Source organism: Argiope bruennichi, chromosome 10 (assembly GCF_947563725.1).
Source record: "Argiope bruennichi chromosome 10, qqArgBrue1.1, whole genome shotgun sequence".
NCBI classification, from domain to species: domain Eukaryota; kingdom Metazoa; phylum Arthropoda; class Arachnida; order Araneae; family Araneidae; genus Argiope; species Argiope bruennichi.
The window spans coordinates 100,487,811-100,504,653 of NC_079160.1; the positions used below are offsets into that span (position 1 = coordinate 100,487,811).

The 16,843-nt window shown below is 28.8% G+C and overlaps 1 protein-coding gene across 3 annotated transcripts in view; it reads right to left on the reverse strand.

Annotated features, from left to right (window-relative positions):
* The window catches only part of LOC129987636 (uncharacterized), a 363,982-nt gene that overhangs the window by 208,880 nt on the left and 138,259 nt on the right, over positions 1-16,843 (reverse strand). For all 3 annotated transcript variants that reach the window (XM_056095596.1, XM_056095597.1, XM_056095595.1), the window contains exon 3: positions 4,335-4,551. In XM_056095596.1, coding sequence (XP_055951571.1) covers positions 4,335-4,551 — 217 coding nt within the window. The remainder of the gene's footprint in view (positions 1-4,334; positions 4,552-16,843) is intronic.

Here is a 16,843-nt window from a genome sequence, read left to right on the forward strand (position 1 = left end):
AATCTTTTAATATTTCGAAAGCCGTCAGAAATTGTAAGGCAATTTGCTTTACAATTTGCTGGCAATTGTAAGGCAATCACCAGTAACGATATGGTACAAGATAGCTTGAAAATTGCTAGTGATGCCTTACAAATTCGTCATAAAATGGCTACTAAATATTAATGAATGATTTCATAATCTTGCATTTTTCCTAACATCTTTAAAATGAGTTCATCATCTTATGGAGCATGATCCATCGAATATGGGAACTAATCTACATACTTGTCTGTAGAAAGTGAGTAATTCAATGGGATGATACAGTTACATTGACAAACATTTATCCAGAAAAAGGAGAATATGTCCCATATGAATATGTCCTCTGGTTTGCATAAACTAGACTGCTTCGTAGCCAAGGCCAAAAACTCATGCAAGATGTCAAAACACTTATTTGAATAAATTATATCACATACAGCACTGAACAAACTGGTGTTTATGCAAGATGCAACTATATCAGCAAAACTTTAAATGCATAGAGTCACTAATATTACTTCGTAATGAGTGTAATTTTTCAATGAGGGGAATTTAATTTTTGAAGCTCGAACGCTACATATCAGTGATTTGATGCTCACATAGAGAATAATTTACCAAATTTTTAAGCTCGATCATAAACTTTAAATGCATAAGGTCACTGATATTACTTTGCAATGAGTGTAACTTAATTTTTGAAGCTCGAACTCTACATATCAGTGATTTGATGCTCACATAAAGGAGAATAATTTACCAAATTTTTTAAGCTCGATCGTAAATTTTAAATGCGTAAGGTCACTGATATTTCACAATGAGTGTAACTTAATTTTTGAAGCTCGAACGTTACATATCAGTGATTTGATGCTCACTTAAAGGAGAATAATTAACCAAATTTTTAAGCTCGATCGTAAAATTTAAATGCATAAGGTCACTGATATTACTTGGCAATGAGTGTAATTTTTCAATGAGGGGAATTTAATTATTGAATGCTCACATAAAGGAGAATAATTACCAAAATTTCCAAGTTCGTTAGCTAATTTTCTGCAAGAATAACATACACAACTATCAATCTTTTTATAGGTATTTTTTTATGAATCTTTGATTTGAAATTTAGATATTTACTTATTTAAGACATTATACAATTAAAAGAATACAATTAGAATAAATTGACGTAATAATTAATGCAGAAATGTGCAATTTAGAAGTGAAAAAAAATTCTTTTGAAAACTTTACAAATAAAGGCAGCTTCTTTGATGCAATAAAAGAGTAAAAAGAATTAGTCTAGACGACACGAAATGTAGAATAAAAAAGAGGTAAAAGAGAATAATGGATGCTTTTTCTATGTCGAAACTAAATGGCTTGAAAACTCTTTTTATATGCTCTTCACACAGATTCTAAACTGTTGCCGTCGTTATCGGTAACTGTTTCAAAAGTCATTGGAGTGGGAGTTAATAAAAGATGAACTTCATTATCCTTTTTTCTGGAAATAGCATCATAAAAAGGCGTACAAAACTTTGAATAAATCGATCTCTGCACATTTCAAGTGCGGATTTTTATTAGAAAGGTTTCCTTTTATATTGCCCTCGTGTTAAGAAACGCTACCGAATGCCTTAGAAACATTTTTAAATTGATAATGACGCAACTGAAGCTCCACTCATGGGGGCAGTAAAAGCTGCAGACGATTTTCTAAGAAGTTTATCAATTACGTACTGGCATTATCATTGTTAAGACCTTGAGTGGTTTCATTGCCTATTAATGTATCTGTAACAGGCGTAAAACTAATTACAGTAGTTTTCTTGCAGTTGAAAGCTATGAATGGAGAACTTAACTCGAGTTTAAACAGCGAGCCTCTAAGCCGATTAATGTTTTTGTTTGTGAACGGACTTCTTAGAACAATGATGTAAGCACTGTCCTAAACTTTCAGCAGACTATTCTGTAATGAGCAATTTTGTTTCTTATAAATATTTGAGATCTTTAGATCGGCCATTGATTAACTTTTTTTTCCTTGAGAAAGTTGTTACAAGCTATGCTTGTGAAGATTTCGCAATACAATAATAAAAGAAATGAAAAATAGAAATTGTGTGTGTGTGTGTGTGTGTGTGTGGTGTGTGTGTGTGTCTGTGTGTGTGTGTGTGTATATATATATATATATGTGTGTGTGTGTGTGTGTGTGTGTGTGTGTGTGTGTGTGTGTGTGTGTGTGTGTGTGTGTGTGTGTGTGTGTGTGTGTGTGTGTGTGTGTGTGTGTGTGTGTGTGTGTGTGTGTGTGTGTGTGTGTGTGTGTGTGTTGGTAACGCCAACTGAAAATATTGAAACAAAGTTAGGTTCGGAGATGCAGGAATTTATGCATCAGGAAATGTTGACTAGAATTAGCAGGAATTGGAGGACCACGTTGATATTCTTCGACCTATAAGTGTGGTCGCATTGAAATTTAGTGATATAAATTGTTTTATTAAAAACTTTGTCAAAGTATTAATAATATATTGAAGCAACCATATTCCAAATTATAGTAGTTATTTTTTTAGAATATTTTTTTTCATAATCAGTGAACGATTTTGTGATTGTTCTACATTTTGTTTAAGAGTTTTTTGGCATTTTGGATAATACACAGAAATACATTGAAAAATGCAGTACCTAATAAAAAGCTATTAGCACAAAATATATCAAATATTTAGCATTTTATTTTCAATTCTATGAACATATTTTTTTATGATTAACAAAATCATGATTATAATTTATTTATTGTTATTGTAGATAATGCCTACATAAGAAGGACAACAGCATGATCACTGTTTATTGAAAAATAAAATCACAGTAAAGACTTAAATTACGAAATGAATGTTGAAAAATAAGTAAGAAGTAAATTTATTCAATCATTTAATAAATATTTTTTTCTTTTACAAGCGTCTTATGAATGATTGAAGTAAATTGTCATTCCCAAAAGAAGTTATTATGTATTTTTTGTAATAGGTTCCAGTTAAAATAATTTTATAATTATATATGTAGTACATAAGACTTAATTTATAGAATTTAGAATACCTATTTTCATATCAACTATTTCCAAATGGTGGCACAGAAACTCGTGAAATTTTTGCATAAAGTCCTATCCATATTATACCTTCTAAAATTTTTAAAAACTTCGATTATAGAAATGAATTTAAATTAATCATAGAATATGAAGGATGAAATTACAACTTTCTCAAAAAAAAAAAATTATTTTGGTAAATGATATTTATAAGTTTATTTGATATTGATAACCAAGTTTTGTCTGCTAAGTTCAAAGTGCTTATTAATTATAGAAGTTCTTTTATTTAATGCTTTGAAATTTTCTTTTTTAAGTATTTATATACTTTTTTAAAATTTTCGCTACGCTAATAGTTGGAATTGAATTCCCATACGAAATGCATGATACAAAACAATTTGACATGACATGATACAAAACATTTTGCTTTTATTTAATTATTAAATTACTTTCCTGTATATTAAATTTTCAAATCTCTTCCAAAAATACATGCAAATCAATATAAGAGGGGAAAACATTTTTAAAGAACAGTTTAATTAAGTATAAATTAATTCGAAATCAATAGAATTTTGAAAAACTATTTTTGCTATCATGGCCAAGGAATCTAGCTGAAACAAAAGACAACTAAATCTTAATTTTTACTCAGACTCTACTAGCACAAAATATTATACGATATCAAAATGAAATTGTTCGATATTCGGATAGATGAAGATATCGTAGCAGTGTTTTGGGTATTTTTTGCTAATCGAAAGTTCTGCTTTAATTTATAAATATAACCAGAAATCCAAGAAACGGTATGAACTTTTCAGAAATCACAATCTGATAATCATTTGATAAGAATAATAAAAAAAATTCAATTCTTTAAAACTGAACAAATTAATAGTTTTAGCGATAATAGCATACAATTTGTTTCCCTTGAAATCTCAAAAGTTAAGCAGTAACTTCGTTCATAATAAGATATTTAGAGATAAAAGCAGTGTCAGTAAATTTATTATCTAAATGATAAAATTTCTTTCAGCATAACACAAAAAGTTAAATTAATTCTTATCTTTGTTCCAAACCTTGCCACCTAATCAACTTCGCACACAAAGCACAAAAAGATAATAAAAAAAATATTCGCTAAATTATAACATTCATTGATTTTTTTCTAGATGAAAAAAGAAAAGAAAAGGGGATGGGGGGAACTCCAATGAAATTCGACCTTTACTTTTTTCATAACGTTTGCCGGAATCGATGGATATGTGAAAGCTGCAAACGATAAAATACTAATAAAAAAAAGAAAGAAACCGAATGTTGCAAATCTCACCTTTAACTTTCCGGCCAGTGGAATTTTATCGATCCTCTCCACCCGAGCACCCCCTCCGTTCCTCTGTCCGACTTCTTGGGGGAACTCGGCGAACCCCCCCAGCGGGTGCCTCTCCCCGTGAGTCACGACACTGCCGTAGTGGTACTGCGTATGCGGTTTCGTCGCATGGAAGGGGACTCGACCCAGGCCCGTGCTGTCGCTCCAAGGGGTTCGATACCTGCAAGCAGAGGACATCAGATTTAACAAAAATGGAAGCATACATAAAATACAACATAATTTAATTAGCGGGAGTTTTTCTGCTGATTTTCTCTTCCGTGTTAGGTACTTTGTGTAGCTAACACAGAAGAGAAAATCGGCAGAGAGTAAATGTGTATGCCATTTCGATCTTTTTCTTCTGACCTGTTGAGATCAAAACTCAATGTGAGTCCATCATTTTGGTCATAACCACTTTCAAAGTTTCACTTCCCTGATAAATTTCGTATTTGAGATGTCGTGTTGACATGGATATGAGCAGAAAGAACAACAAGTAGCTAAAATAAGGAGGGATTTTGCTCAAATTCGGTGTAAATGTGAAATTTATTTGATAAAAGATATCAAATTACATTCAACTAACTAGCTGTGTTTTTGAATTACCGTTTTGCACGAACTAGGAATGTTTGACAGAAAAATTTCCTTTTGCTTGATTTCTTCAAAAAATAGCTCAGTTTTAAAGTTTTCGTATAAAAAATTAGATAACTAATTACATTCTTTTATTTTTTTTGACATATCTTGTTCTTAGATATAATTCCAAAAGCGAGTTTTTAGCGTTCGTGTGGTCTAAAATATAAGCATGCATCAAAACATGGAGGTTAAAATTTTTTGATGAAAAATGCAAAACTGATGGAGTTTTCTAAAGAAGCTTTTCTATACGAAAAACTAACCCATGGATTGATCTCCCAGAAATTTTCTCGTATATTCTTTAATAAACGTTTTATTAATCTCATGCATTGGCAAACAATAGTTACGAAACAAACAGTTAATATGCTATCTTAGGAATTAATCGCTGGAATGTAATTATTACATAATAGCTGCAACATTAAAACTATACTTTGGGTACATTTTTTCTCGACCGATTGAAGCTAAAATTGATAAGAATTATAACTGTAGTCACACATTAGATTTCGTATTTTAAATCATCGCGTTTTTGAGTTATCACCTTTATATGTTTGGGAAAGCAGAGACCGACAGACAGTCAACCTTCGGAAGCAACAGATTTAGCTCCAATTTGTTGGGTACCTACACTTTAAATGTGAAATCTGTGTACGAAATCTGAACCATCTGGCTCTTTTCATTTTATAGTTATATTGTCAACATTTTTAGATAGTTGGACATACATATTTCTTCTGAATAAATTTTACTTAAAATTTTGTGGAAATCTGCACTTTGAAGTAAAAACCATATACCAAGACTTAGAGATATTATTCTTTTTACTTCAATTCCAAAAATGTGTTTCTCGGATTCAGGAGTTCTGAAACGTAAATATTATTAAAATCTCATATTCGAATTTTTTCATGATGACCATACTTTGTCTACTTCTTATATGAGAAAATAAAAATACATGAAGTAATGCTATTCTTTACTAATGGTATACAAACTGTAGTATAATACGTTGATCTTTTGGTGTAAGCTGATATAATTACTGCAGTACGAAGACAATTAAAAAGCAATGATTTTGCATCACTCATTTAACCCTAATACCTTAATGAGGGGAATCGTATATCTCTTAAGAATTAGGAATGTGCTCTTAAGTTTGAACTAATATTACTAAGTTTGAACTAATAATAATACAGATTAATATACTGTCTTACTACTTAGAAAATGATTTTTTTTCAGACTTCACCCTGCCTTCTGACACAGATGATTCCTCTTTGGTGCTTTCTCATATATTAAGTATACAAGAGAAATCATAGTAATCATCAACTAGAGATTATGGCGAATGTCTGCCTTTCAGATCTCCGTGAGTCTAAAGAAAACATTTGTCTGGATGTTATCACTCAAGAACGATATGAAATAGATTGATAATATTTGATATATGGTCTTTACACCAAATTGACAGAATTATATCAAATTATGAGCAAACTCCAGTCAGAAGAAATCTGAATAGAAGTTCATACGATACTTTAAAATAGAAAAAGCGAAATAAAAAAAAATGTTTTTCGCCGGTTTAACATATAAAATGTAGACCCGTAACATATTTGGAACCTAATCAGTCAAGTGTTTGATTGTTTATTGACTTTTGCTTGCATGTCAACACGATAGTTCAAAAACGACATGTCATAAATAAATAAAACTTTGTATGAAATCGCATGACTTGAATTATAGTTCTATACCATATTCTGGAAAAAATACGTTCAAAGAACATATACGACTTTCTGGAATTTGCGCATTAATAGCATACCAACGATTAATGGACAAAGAAAAAGCAAACAAACATTCAAGACCAATATTTCATAACTATTGTTTACTAAATTGGTGCTTGGTAATAGTGCTTGGTAATTGGTGCTTGGTATTAGTGCTTGGTATTAGTGCTTGGTATTGGTGCTTGGTATTGGTGCTTGGTAATTGGTGCTTGGTAAAACCTGGTGCTTGTATAACATTGCATGCAATTAATATACAAGCACCAGTTTTCTTTACAATATTACTAATACGCATTTGCATTTGCGACTTCGAAAATAAAAATCTGAGCACTCGTGGATCACTCTCTATTATTAGAGAGTACTGAAGAATCTTGCAGGGAGACCACACTGTCTCTGATGTTACTGTATATCACCTAATTACTTTTTTGATAAATTTATTTCTTAAGAAGAAGCCAGAAAAATAACCTGAGGAATAAGTGGAAGTTGCAAAATTTCTTATTTAATAATGAAAGAAATGATTACTCATTTTATGTTAGAATGAAGAAGAGAATGCTTCATTCTGTTTCTTCTAATAATCTTTAAAGTCAGGGGAAGTTTCTTTAATTAATAATGAATTGCCATTTAGTATTATTAGTGATATTATTGTAACTATTCTGTTCGGAAATGACTATTTGAGATTTATAGAATAATTTTTTTAGTTATTTATTGCATGTTGATCCTTTTTTTTTGGATGATTTTTTGTATTGATAATGTTTATAATTATTTCCTATTTTACTTTTACCTCCTGATATCCTCCTATGAAACAGATATTTCTAGAAAAAGTTCTTACAGCTCTGGTTAACTGTTTGATACTTTACCAGTAATCGAATAGTTAACATTCAAGACGAAGCAGTCTATCACTTTTCTTTTTAAAGAAATGATTAAGAATCTGTTGGAATATCAATGGGTAGATTAGTAATTATGGATTTTTCATATAGAAATTTTCATTTCATTTTGAAAATCATAACCTTATTTATGATTTTCAAAATGAAATGAAAATTTCTATTTCTATTCTATATTTTGATGAAATAAAATAATGACAATAATAAGGATTAAAAAAAGAAGAAGAATTGATATTTTCAATTATTCTTGCTGTTATCTGCATTATTATAAATGTATTTTCTATTATATTTATTTTCTGTATTGCGTATTTTCGAGAATAATGTCAATTTTCTATAATATACAGGCCTTTGAAAATTATTTGCTTTTCGGTTTAGATTTCATTTCTTTATTTCACTATTGTTTAAATGTATTTATAGAAATTCATAAATAAAAATTTTATTTCAATACAATTATAATCACAAATGCTGAGCAAATATCTTGCATCAAAATATCTTCAAAGTTTTTAAAACTTACGTCAAGACTTTAAAGCATGCAGATTATGGGATCAAAGTTACTGAATTTTGCTATGAACTGGTTAAAATAAAACAGAAAGTTTTTATTAAGTGTTGATATTTGAGAAGCTGAACATTTATATATGTGTATTATGGGTGAGTACACGTATTTACGAACGACTGAGATGATTTTCATGAAACTTGAAATACACCTGTTTCCTCTTTTGATAATTAAAGATACTGCAAGATTAAAGTTTCTGAACCTATTCTCAATGCACAGTATGCTGGTAGTCAGTCCTTGTTGGTCTGTCTTTAGGCAACACGCGCTTTCGTTTGTTGCTTGCATTTATACTTTTTGAGTACAATATGAGATGAAAATGGGATACAAAATCACTTTTAGAGTCCAGAAGCAAGTAAAATTCGTTTCGCCTACCAGAGACGAATCATAAAATCAATTTGCTTTGCTGATAGTCGAAAGGCCACGACAGATTTTTCTACTAATGATGCAGAAAAGGAGATAGAGTTTTTACATTTTTTCTTCCAACATTTCTACACTCAGTTTTCTTTTGTTTCGTTCTTCGTTTTATCTTTTTAGAAAATAATCTATTTCAGATATTCTTGAATTTTGAAATTTGGCGATTTCCTTCTTATTTCAAACATTAAATTGATGAAATCCTTTTCTGGTACTTGATATTGTATATCTCTATTAAAACAAAGATTTTGGATGTTGTATCTTATTTTAAAGTTATCTTAAAGATAATATAAAATATCTTGTGCTATTTGGCCTAAATGCTACCTTAGCAACTTGTATACCATATCAGAGAGTATCAATATTGCTTAGTAGTTTATATTTCAATAGAAATTTCTAACTAAAACGGAGATTATCTGAAGATCACCCGACATCAAAAAAGTCACTTATGAGGAAGATTTTAATTTTCTGCTCGACTCTAGTCCTGAAGTAATAATAAAATAATATCTTATTCATTTAAAATTCCTTCTTTTACTTCACCAGAAGGTTTTGATAAAATAATTATCGAAAAAAGTCTGCTTATATCTAACTCATTTAGTTTGAGAGTTTGAGGATGCTGAGAACTGGAAAAATGTCTTAAATGCCCAGTTTTAATTTTTGTGTCATAATCTGGATAAAAGCCAAGATCATACAAATTCATGACTGAGTTTGAAGCTCAAGGGCTGAGAGTTCAAACTTGGATTATTTTCAACGTTTTTTTCATAGAGATGAAGACAATGTATTTCATGTTAAATCATATAACAATATCTCTATGTTGGTGTGGCATTAAATCTAAAAATTAATACTTCAAATTCCGTTTTTTTATATATATTGTTTTTCAGATGCAATAAGACTATTAATATTTCAAAGCATAGTCAGAAGCTGAAGAAGGAATGAGTAAATGACTTTTTGAAAGCATTTAAAAATCCTCAAGCACTCTTCATAAATTCCCAAAAAAGAAATTTATTTGACATACTTAAATCATTTTATCCCCAGATTTTGGGAGGAAATTAAGAATTCTTTGGAACAAGTTTTCTATTTTAAAAGGCTAGAATAGAGTTGAGAAGACAAAGATGATATTTCTTAATGCGCCCAAAATTGCAAGTTGAATTAATATGAAATGTTTTGCATTTGAAGCTGAAATGCATTCCTGAAATGAATTCATTCATGAAATTCATTGTTCTTCATTCATTTCATTTATTGTCCTTAGCATACTTCAAGAATCTTTAGTAATTCCCATAATAATACCCATAAATAATCCGATAACAAATTCAAGAATACATTACGTAACATTATCCATGGTGGCTATCGCAAAAGATTTTTATTTTATTTCTAAGCACACACATATTTTTCTTATTTCCATTGAATGCCTAAGCAATTTCGGACTGAGCGCTTCAAAACCCTTTTACCTAGAAATTAATTCATGATATAAAAAATTCTTTAAGTGCGTTCTCTTTTTGACACGGCTTTCTACGTGCTGGCGCCATTTTTATGAACATTAACATCAACATGAGTCAAAATGCTAATCTCCACTCATGTTTTTGAGTGCGATCATTATTTATTGAATAAGGTGTCATGTTAAAATTCCATTTCTGTAATGAGTTTTGTACAAATTTTCTGAATTAGAAATTTCAGTGCTGCATCAACATTTTGATAAAAGTTCTTCTTCCGTTCATTTTAATTTTTTTTACAAAATGATGACAATGGTATATGAAAGAGTTTTAGTTCCTGTTCCATTTATCTTATTTTTTTCAAAGATAGCAATGGTACGTGATATAAGAAAATTTAGTACAGAAGTCATATTGGTGTTTCTCATAAATGCAAAATAATTCGAAATCTTGTCAAATCTTTATAGTTAAAGACTTTGGATATTGCAATTGACGGACCCTCTACAGAATGGCCCTAAAAGAAATTTTCTTTTTTAAAGCCATGGGCTGCTAACACTAGTAAATAGAATGAACCTAAATTACATATGCAGAATCAAATATGTCAAAAGGCATGAGCGGATAAATTAAAAAAATAATTCTACAAAAGGAAATTTTAACATAAAAAAAAGAGTCAAAATTCACTAATATGACAGTTCTAATTAGCGATAAAAGTCACCAACTGGCATTGACGGAACAAAAGCCCTGAAATCAATAATTAAAAAGACCCTATAGGAAATGGAATATGCAAAATTTAATCAATGTTCGGGAAATAAGAATAATGAAGTCATAAAAAATGTCCTTTGCATTATTTATATGAATACAGCTGATTATGTTTCCTGTATAATTAAATAAATCGTTTTTTAGCATCAATTTCAATAGGGTTGATCCATTTTATAGAATATTTCCATTACATTAAGCTACAAAAGACAAAATAAAAAAGTGAAGCTTCAAAAAAGAAAAAAAAATCATGTTACAAAAAATGAACGATTCTTTAAAACGAGCAAGATAATTTAATATTTTTTTTTGCAACATTTAATTATTTAATAGATACAAGCAACGTTCATAAGTACTTCATTTTTTCCAAGTTTTAGAATCCGAAAGAAAATTCTTGAAATAACTTTGAAATAAACATGATGAGAGAAAAATCGGGAACAGATCGTGTTTATTCGAATCTCTCTAAACTAGGTCAATTCAGAAAATAATCGAACGCCCTTAAGCAAAATTCGTCATAACACTTCCAAATCCTTATTGGAAGCATTCTATTCATGGAGTTTCAGTATTATTTGCAAATAATGACATAACGACTTCAAATTTTTCCTTAGAAATAAAGTAACAAGTTCAATTTTATCTCGCTTAAAGCTCTGTAGAAAGGAAAACAGATGTAAAAGAGTAAAAAAAATTATAAAAGGTAATATCCAATTCTTGGGGAAGTGACAATATTTGAATGTTTTATACTTGAATTGAGTTTAATCGATAAGTTTATGTATCAAAAATTGTATCGTGAACCTATTCTTTGTCAAAAATTTTATTTTAATGCATTCAACTTTTATTAAATGGCAACAACCTATGACAGAAATGTTATTTTCTTCCAAAAGAGTATATTATGTTCGATGAAATGCTTAAAGATAAGTTTGAATTACATTTGCAGTAAAATCTTTTGAGTTGATAAATATTCGAATATGACGATGTTATGATGATTAATAAAATTTTTCTTCCCTTTTTTTTTTATCTTGATTGCCACAATTTTAGAAAGTTTTAATTAGCTTTAAATAATTTGACAGTAAAATTCAGATGTGAAAATTCTATTTTAATTCCATGAATGACAAATTTTATAATCTCCAATTACGATCACTCACACTATTTAGAGAATTCATTGTAATTTCATCCATACAGGAACTTAAAGAACATTGGAAATACGTAGACCGATTTAAGTGATTTAGATTTTTAATATTGATTGTTCTTTTTATTTATATATTTAAATACCAAAACGTTTGCTATTCGATGTTCGATTTCGACAAATTATTGAATGTGAAAGTTTCAAATCCGGAACAAAAGAAGTGTACTTCTTTTTGAAAATGGACAATTACTAGTAATGTCTTACTGTGACTTATTATACAGGGTGTTTATAACAATTTTGCATGTGTGTTAAAAGAAAATGAAGTTTAAATTCAACTCAGTTATAGGTCTTCAATGGGGATCCATTAAGAAAAGCGTATAATGTAGAAAATGCCCTATGACTCATTCCACAATTTTTTCTGCATGCCTCATGTGAAGTTTCAAAAGAATGCAGATATGCTTGTATGGTGGTATTTAATTTTTTTTCTTAGGGCTATATGAAACAGAAAGTACTTCTCCCGCAACCAGCTAGTCCTGGTAAACTTACGACATACATATCTGCAGGCTTTCAAAGCATCATACCATCATCCATACTCCATTACCTCATCCAATACGCTTTCAGCTCTCGTCCTATGCTTAAAGTGTATGGTATGAGTTATTATATCCCTTCGATATCGTGAGAAAATTTGGAGGAACTTATAAAACATAGCTGTGTTGAATTAAAATTTTCAACTTTTATTTGCAATTTCTGATGAAGAATAAGGTTATACTTTGTTTCTTTTTCTTTGAATAGCCCTGTAAAGTTGAGATATCCATATATAAAAATCCTACTAGCAACATAAAATAATATTGATGATAGTAAACCTCAGCGATATTTTACTTCAATAAATTATATGTTGCATTTGAAAATAAAAAATAAATAAATTTCGATGAAAATTACATATTTTTTATTTCAGTGAATATCTAAATCTAATTTCAATTTTTCTTTAAGATATAATACTTTCCCATCTCAAATATTTAAGATTTAAACATAACAGCTTCATATTTTAAAGATTGTATTGAATTTATGCCTTATAATATGGATATTTTGAAGACATAACGATAACGATATCTGAGTGAAAACCACCCACTTTAAAATTTACCCACTAACTATCGGCAAAACAATTAAAATAGCCCATTTATACTACAATGCAGCCTGATGCACCTGAAAGATATTAATAAATAAAAAAATTAGATCATATGACTTTCATATATTTTCGTATTCGTATATTTTCAGTTATACCCCTATCGTTTCCAGTTGATTAAGTGATCATTTCTATGATCATATTTTGTAATGCTTATTACACAAGCATCTAACAATATATAGGTAATATACTTATTCTAATTCTACTTATTTTGAAAGATAAGAATAAGATTCTATACTTTATAAATCACGATTGCTACACTTAATCGATAAATCTGCCTAAATGGATATGTATTGCATTAAATAAATGTCTACTTATTTTGAGAAAGATTTGATTTTAACACTTTTATTATGGTAGTTAAAGTGTTTCAAAAATTATTTTAATACCCCTTACTGTCTTCTTTACTTACAAATTAATTAAATATACAAAAAAATGAAGAAATCTAAATGTAATTATTTCAAAATCTAATGGAACAAAAGATGTTTAGAGAAGAATCTTTTTTCTATGAAAATGGAAAATTCAATTAGCCACTAAGAAATTGCTGATTGGAAAAAGACGAATATTAATTAAAATTCAAGCATCAATAATCTGTAGAGTGTTTATTCAAATCGTGATCAAATAGCTAATTTCTGAATTGCCAAAGAGTTCAAGTGCCGATCTGCTCATCTGACACACTTCAAAGATATGAGATCTTTCAAAAACATATCTAGTGTTTCTTTTAAGTGAAAAATAAATATTAATAAAATTCAACCTATTCAAAATATATGTCAACTTTTCTAAAGGCTTAGAAATTAATCTTTGCGCCACTATCAGATTGGACATTATGTACGTAGAATAACAAGCGGATTGGTCTTCCCGAAAAGAATGTAGAAACCATATACAAATTTCATCTTTGGAGAATTTGCTCGGAATTTTCTTTGCTTTAGAGTTATTGCATTTACAGATAGACATATATTCAAAACATTTTGGGCTCAGGATATTCAACTCGGATTCCAGTTTTTTGATAATTACAACAATTTCTTTGTAAACTTCAAGTACGAGAAAGAAAAATAGATAAAAATCATCATACAAATTTGTATCAAATTTTGAATGAAATCTATTCACAAGAAGCTTGTTTGTCCATCTGCGTGAGTACAAGTGAACATGTTTAGAGTACAAATTTAACATCTAAAATGTAGATCACTTTGAAATTTTATACCAAATTTGTCGATTAGTATAAGTCAAAAGTGAAATAATTTAATTTTATGTAATTTGACATACACTTTAAGCATTTAAGTAGGCTATCTTTAAATTTTAATGGAATTTATTAAAAACATGACAATTTGTCAGCTTATACTTTCAATTGTATGGGAATGCTGTAGTTCAAAAACGCAATGTTTTAAGTAAATAAAATTTGATACGTCATGTTTTTTACTAAATTTGTAGCTCTGTTTCAAATTTTGGTTTCAAAGGGTCAATAAAAGAGCATCAAAAATCCGTATTTAATTTTTTTTATTAAACTACAAAGCTAAAAATTCCCATATGCGTGATTCTGAAAATAAAACTCAGAGCATCTGCATAATCTCTGTTCGAAGTTCAAAGTTCATGATGAGGGAGAAGAGATAACTTTTTTCTCAAAGTATGTCAGAAGGTTTCAGCGATACGATTTCTCTAATTTTTTTTAAATATAGGGAAGCATTCTTATAGTGTAAAAGTTAAAAAAAAATCTATACATATTAGAGAAGAAAAATTAAGTTTTATGTGTATTTTTCTACGTCGAAATTCCTTAGTTTTCTTTAGAAATTTGAAAATTACAATTGAATGCCGCTTTTATGTCATGTTTTATGTTAATATAAAACGTATCTTTTGGTAAAATATTTCACAATGTGCCAGTATAGAAAAAGATACAATAACATATAAATTCTGCACAAATTAGAACACTTATTCACTGAAATATATAGCAGTAATAGAAAGTTATTTTTCACATCTAAATTATAGGTCTTCTAAGAAAAAGAAGTGAAGTAAAAAATTTCATAAATCCAGCCGATTTGGTACAGTGGTTTGTATTCGGCGTTGCAGGGTTAGCGTCATTACATTCCATTCGTGTGTAATGTTTAAGCGTCTACATAGTTTTTTAAGTCAAAATGAATATATATATAATATCTAAAAAAAACTTAGAAAACAATAAATATGAAATTAGTTTTAAAAGAAATTCTTTCTATCAGCGTATTAAAAAAAACAAAAAATATCAAACAAAAAGGTATTAAAAATTTTAATGAAATCTACGATCGCAAATTTCAAGTTAACATGTGAGAACCTTATTATTTTTTAAGACAATATTTGTATTAATTAATTTAAGTCATTAACCAGTTTAAACCGGTTTGAAACAATCGCGAGATTTCTCTGTCGGTCTCCATCCTTATATATATATATATATATATATATATATATATATATATATATATATATATATATTGAGTAGAATAAGCATTATTGTATTTAGAGAGCGCAAATGCACCTACTACTAATACACAGATGAATTTAGACTAATTAGTCATAAAAACCAAGTTAACAGAAAATTTTGATTCTATTTTTTTCCTGTTAACTTGGTTTTTATTACTAATTTTATATATATATCGACCGGTTTTGAGATGAAATAACAGATATGGTGTCATAGTTCTACATCAAACTTTTTAAAACGCATCTGCTGTCAAAAAAGCATACATAATAATAATAATGCAATATTGGCAAAAGCAGGTAAAAAATATATGCGATTAAAAGATGATGATGAAAATTGCCATTTATGCTTTATTCATCGCCTGCGCGATTTCGAGCTTCAAAATCTCCTAACCAAAACAACATCTTGTTCTCACATGATAAAATCTGTAATTCAAAACAAAACCTGCAAAAACATGCGATTAGAGAATTATAAGAACAGTTCTGTAAAGTGCACTAATTATTATTAAAAAATTAAACCATTCGTTGCATAAAAATTTATATACATTACGAATTTGATTATGATTTAGATCTATCTAAAGCTTCCCTTAGTTGTGCCTCCAATTTCTTCAATTTTTGTTGATATTTATAAATTTCTATTAAACTTTTATACCATTTCAATAAATTGATCAAAGCGTTTTCAATTTTTCTTTATATTTATCTTTACCTTTCATTTCGTAAGCATAATTTTGAGAAATCTCTAATCGAATATGCTTTCTATATCGCAATCAAGACATCAACTTCTATTACAAATTATTGACCGCATATTTGTTTTAATGTGAAAAAGAACAAAATATCTAAAGAGGCAGGCTTTTAGTTATAGAGGATTTTTTACATTAATTCTCGTAACTAGATAATTCTGAAATGAAAAAATAACCACATTTTGGTTTTATAGCTTTTAAAAGTACATTAGCGAAGAAAATATATTTTTATGGTGAATCAGGGAGTAATCAATTTATTTCCCTTTGATGGTAGAACTAGGAATTCGAGAAAAGTTTAAAGTTATTTTGGGACATCCGTTGTTTAAAATAACGGCTCCAATCTCATAATAGTTCTGCAAATTATAACAAGAAAATTACTGATAATGTATTTGATTTAAGAGTAATTCAAACTTATAAAGAAACTAAAAATATCTTCTTGAAAACTGTCATATAAAGAGATTCAACCAAGACTTTTTATAGAAAATAATTATTTTCTATATTTCAAAATAAAGTAATTGTGCCGAATTATATAAAAAAAAACTAAATTAAACGAAACCAACTTAAACGAATACTAAAGATACTAAAAGTTATTTATAGAAACTACAACTC